Source organism: Neomonachus schauinslandi, chromosome 11, assembly GCF_002201575.2.
Source record: "Neomonachus schauinslandi chromosome 11, ASM220157v2, whole genome shotgun sequence".
NCBI lineage: Eukaryota > Metazoa > Chordata > Mammalia > Carnivora > Phocidae > Neomonachus > Neomonachus schauinslandi.
This window is the reverse complement of record NC_058413.1, coordinates 210043-214661: the sequence shown is the minus strand read 5'-3', so window position 1 is coordinate 214661 and position 4619 is coordinate 210043. Positions and strand designations below refer to the sequence as shown.

General features: G+C 60.2%; 1 protein-coding gene across 1 annotated transcript in view; it reads right to left on the bottom strand.

Moving 5' to 3' along the window:
- Positions 1-647: 647 nt before the first annotated feature.
- The window catches only part of B4GALNT4 (beta-1,4-N-acetyl-galactosaminyltransferase 4), a 12004-nt gene continuing 8032 nt past the window's right edge, over positions 648-4619 (bottom strand). Inside the window, 6 exon segments of the mRNA XM_021692194.2 lie at positions 648-790; positions 1304-1430; positions 1782-1935; positions 2048-2120; positions 2255-2408; positions 2554-2843. Coding sequence (XP_021547869.2) covers positions 667-790; positions 1304-1430; positions 1782-1935; positions 2048-2120; positions 2255-2408; positions 2554-2843 — 922 coding nt within the window. The 3' untranslated portion in view covers positions 648-666.

Genomic DNA, 4619 nt, shown 5'->3' with positions numbered 1-4619 from the left:
AGTTCTGTTTTCAGAAGGGAGGGCAGTGAAATGGCTGACTGTTCTTTTCTCAAAGGTGCAAAGGCCCTGCCCCGTGTCTATTATGGTTGGCCACGTGACCCCACAGGCACAGAGTGGCAAGGAAGAGGGCGGGAGCACTTTCCCCTGGAGGTCCCAGCTCTGAAGCTCAAGGGGAAGCGGTGAGTGGTCCTGAGTGTGGACGAGGGCGGGGGTCAGTGTGGCTGCTGCAGCTTTGAGTCAGGAAGGGCCAAAGGAGCAGAGACAGTGCCCAGGGCTCTCTGGCAGTCATTGAGAATCATCTCTGCCCTCCCGAGAGAACCAGGCAGAGGACAAGTCAGAACTAAAAAAAATATTTCATTTCATTCTGAATAAAAAACGGAACAGACAGAACTCTCGGAAATCCTGAAAACAATGTCATCGCTACGGCAAAATTTCACAGAAATCATCGCACAGAGTGTGGAGACCAAGCGCGGGCCCCAAGCAGTGGTGGAGGCTGCCTCTCTGGGGAGGGGCACGAAAGGGGAGGTGGCCCCTGGGGGCCAGGCACAGGTGGTGGCCGCGCCCCTGGGAGGAGCCCTGCCGGGTCCCCAGGGACCAGGCTCAGGGCCCGGCCTCCAGCTACCACCACAGGACTGTAGCCAGGGGCTGGGAGGGTTTGCCTTGTCGTCAGGGCCCCTCTGTGCGGGAGCCTTTCCGGCTGCGCGTGCCCCACATCCCCCGCTTGGAGTGGTAGTGATGGTAGAAATTCCTCAGTCGGAGCCGCTCTACCTCCAGCCCTGCCTGCAGGACCCTGGGTAGAAAGGGGGTGTCAGGACCCTGGGGAGGGGTGGCAGAGCTGCCCCTAGGCCTGCAGGGCTGGGGGTGGGGGTGGGGTCAGGACCTGGTGGTAGGGGGATAATTGTGGCTACCCTGAGTCTTCTGGAATATGTGGGTGGGCAGGATGGGAGTGGGCAGGACCCTGGCCCAGGGGCTGGGCGGGGGGAGGTGTGTCAGGGATTCCACTACTATAGGGCTCTGGTGGGAGATGGGGACTCAGGGCCACCACTGGGCCTATAGGATCTGGGGACAGAGTCTATTCAAAGGTTGTCCCTGAGTCTGCAGGACCCTGGAGGTAAGAAGGGTTTTTGGGGATTAGGGTGGGGATTAGGGTCAAAGGGTTTCTTCCTAGGCCCACAGATCCTGGGAGATGAAGCAGAAGGACAGAGTCCTTGCAGCACATGAAGACCCCTCGGGCTTCCCCTCCCCATTCAGAGGAAGCTATGGAAGTGTCCTTAGTCTCCCTGAAGGGTGGGGAGGTGCTCACCTGTCCAGGAGCTCCCAGTCCTCGCCCCCCCACTGGTCACGGAATTCCTCAGTGTTCATGCCTCCGACGCGGTCAAAGTCTGACTTGTAGATCCCGAAGAGGCCAAAGCCATTCACCTCCCAGTAACCTGGGCAGGGAGGTGCCCTTCAGACACCAGGTCCTGCAAGCCTTCCTCCCCAACCTCAGGAGTGGGTCTGGTACAGGGTCCTATCATCAGAGGGGCTCTCAGGGGTCGCTCTTCTGTGGGGGGTCATAATCTGGAGACCTGCACGTGACTGGGTGCTGGAGGAGGTCCCTAAGGGTCAGGCATGACCCTGGAGGTTCTGGGGGAGGACCTGGGGTTCTGGGCAATATGAGGGGCATTGATGGGTCCCCAGGCCTACCTCAGGAGTTGGGAGAGGCCCCCAGGGGCCTAGATTTTACCCTGGCATTGGTGGGACTCCTAGTGTTACCGGGGTGGGGGCATCCAGGGCATTACCATGAGGGTCCCCCGGCGAGCTCCCACAGCCCAGGCGCATGACCACAGGCGCAAAGGCCAGCTTGCCCTCCACACAGTGTTTGCGGATGCCGTCCAGGATGTTGGGGGGGAAATGGATGTGCAGATCGCAGAGGAAAACGATGCTGCTGGCATCCTGGAGGTCAAAGTCACGGGGAAGTCTGAGCCCCACCCATTCCTCCCCAAGCTTAGCTCCTCCCTTGGCTCCCCCCATCTCCCTCTCCCTACCGCCCATCCCTCCCACGCACCTCCACTGCGTCCACTCCAGCTTGCAGACCCGCCGAGCGCTCAAAGTTTCCAGTTCGCCTCAGGTACTGGTACCTGGGGGGGTGAGGGAGAGCAGGGGGTGGGAAGTCACAGGCACGGGTCCCTGGGGGCAGGGGTAGGAAAACCCACCTCCCCAAGGAGGCAAGATGCGCTCGGTCCTCCCCAGTGGGGGTGGAGGGCACTGTTACCGGGGCAGCCGAGCCGTGCGCAAGGCCCGTTCCACATCCATATCCTCGCTCTCAAAGTCCACCAGGATGACGCTGAAGCGTGAGTCCCCTGTGCGGGTGTGCAGCGCGGCCATGTCCGCCAGGAACTGGGCCACCCAGCGCGCCTGGTTCTTCACTGGTGGAGGATGGTGCCACTGAGTCCATCCCAAGGTGACCTAACCCCATCCACGGCCAGTGGTGCTCCCTCACCTCGCTGCGAGGTCTCCTGGAACGCACCCCCCCCCATCCCAGGTGCCAGAGCCCATGGCACTCCCGCGCACCTGGCACGATGAAGTGCACCATCACATCCTGGCGCCAGGCCAGACGCAGTGGCCTGCACAGCTCCGGGCGGCCGTCTGGGCGCGTGGAGGTCGCGGGAGCAGGCTCAGGACTCTCTCCGTCCCTGTCGCCGTCTCCCGCGTGGGCTCCTGGCAGTCTCAGGAAGACGTACTCTGACAGGCGCAGGCGGCCGCCTCCGCGCTCCTGCAGCTCCAGCTCCAGGAGGAAGCGGCTTCCGCGCGCGGAGTCTCGGCGCTTCTCCACGTTCACAATGCGCAGAAGCGCGTAGCGCCTGGGAAGCGCGGCTGGGTCAGCACCCTTGGGCTTCGACCTTTCGTTCCTCCCTCTTCTCCGCCCCCAACCCCACAAACCAGGTGGCCACTCAGCTGACCAGCTAGGGTAGCTGCTGTGAATCCTCTGCCCTCCCAGGCTGCCACAGCCCCCTCACCCCTCATGCCCTGCTGGGGCATTCGGAGAAGACAGGCCCACATTGTGTGCCTCCCCCTCCCTAGGGTAGTGCACACTTGGAGGCGTCCCCAAGTCCAGGCCAGTCCTTTCCTCCTCTGTGGTCTTCCTGCCACCACTCACATCCACAGTGATCTTTAGGACATGCTCAGAAAACTTCAGGGCCACCCGCTGTCCACAGAATGGGGTTTGGATGGCTTAAAGTGGCATTCTAGGACCATAAGCAGATTCTAATTTGCCTTCAATGTCCCCTCATGCTGAGTGAGCTGACTTCCTCTTCCTACAGGGTTTTTGTTCTGGGGTATCCAATCTGGCAGGCTTGCCCCAATCCTCCCCTGCTCTTTCTAAGGCCCTGAAGGGAGATGCCACTGGGCCTACCCTGAGCCTCTTCTGTCCCTTCCCCCGTTCTGGCTCTGCTGAGTATCTTTCGTCCTCCACTCTGCCTTCAAGCAGAGCCTTCTTATCCTGGGAAAACAGGATCCTGCCCATGCTAAGATTGCTTCTTCCTTCTGCTGCATGTCTTCCCTTTGCAGGCAGCACCCCTCACCATGGGAGCCTACCTGTGTGACCTCCAAGGGGTACACACTCCTACCAACCCCTGCCATCCCCACTATGCTCTGCCCCAAATGCTCTGGGTCTACCTACACTCTCAGTCCTTAGGGCCATTCATACCCTGCTCTCAGGAAGCTTAGAGCCAAGGGCAGGCTCACACTCAGCCACCTAGAATCCCCTCCCATGCCATCCCATCACTGCCCTGGACCTAGCCTGTCAGTCATGGCCTCTATGAGCTTCCCATCCTGTCTATTCCTCTGCAAGGCAGCAACAGGTCTGTCTTCAACCCAAACAGGTCAGACCCCTATCCTGCTCAAAACCTTGTATCGAAAGTAAGAAAAATGAGTGCTGAGCAGGTTGTTCAAGGCCCACAATTACCCCTTCTCTATTCTCTACACACCACGCCCCTGGCCTCTTGTCCCAATGCCTTTGCCTACCATTGCTGTCTGTGCAGATCCTGCTCCTCCTTCAAGCTCACACAACTCAGAACCCACCAGTGCCACCAGCGGGGCCAAGTTGAGGCCTCCCACTCACCACACCACTACCTACATGGGGATGGAGACAGGCCTAGATTTCTGGGGCTTGGAGGAGACCAGAGACAGCCATGGGGCAGGAGCCCTGTGCTCTCCCCTAGAGTCAGAGGAAGACCCTCTTGGAAGACCCAGTAGCACTGTGCCAGAAGAGGAGGGGCCCAGGGACTCTCAGGTTGACTTTTGGATGTGTCTCTATTTGGTGGAGAGTCCTGGCTGGCTCAGATTCATTCTTGGGTTCAGGCCCCAGGTGACAGGGTGGGGTCTGGAGGTGCACAGGGGAGCCAGCCCTCCGTGTGTGTGTGTGTGTGGGGGGGGGGGGTGAGGCTTCTAACATTGGACAGGAAACCTGGACAATAAGAAGCCCCAGAAGGCACAGAAGAGACAGGCAGAGAAGACTCTTCTCTAGGGGGTGTGTTTACACTCCCAGGTCAGTACCCTGGGCCCTGGGGAAGGTCTGAAGGTCCCACAGAGGCTAGGGCCTGCCCTTCCATGTGCGCTCCTCCCCCCATACCCGCTAG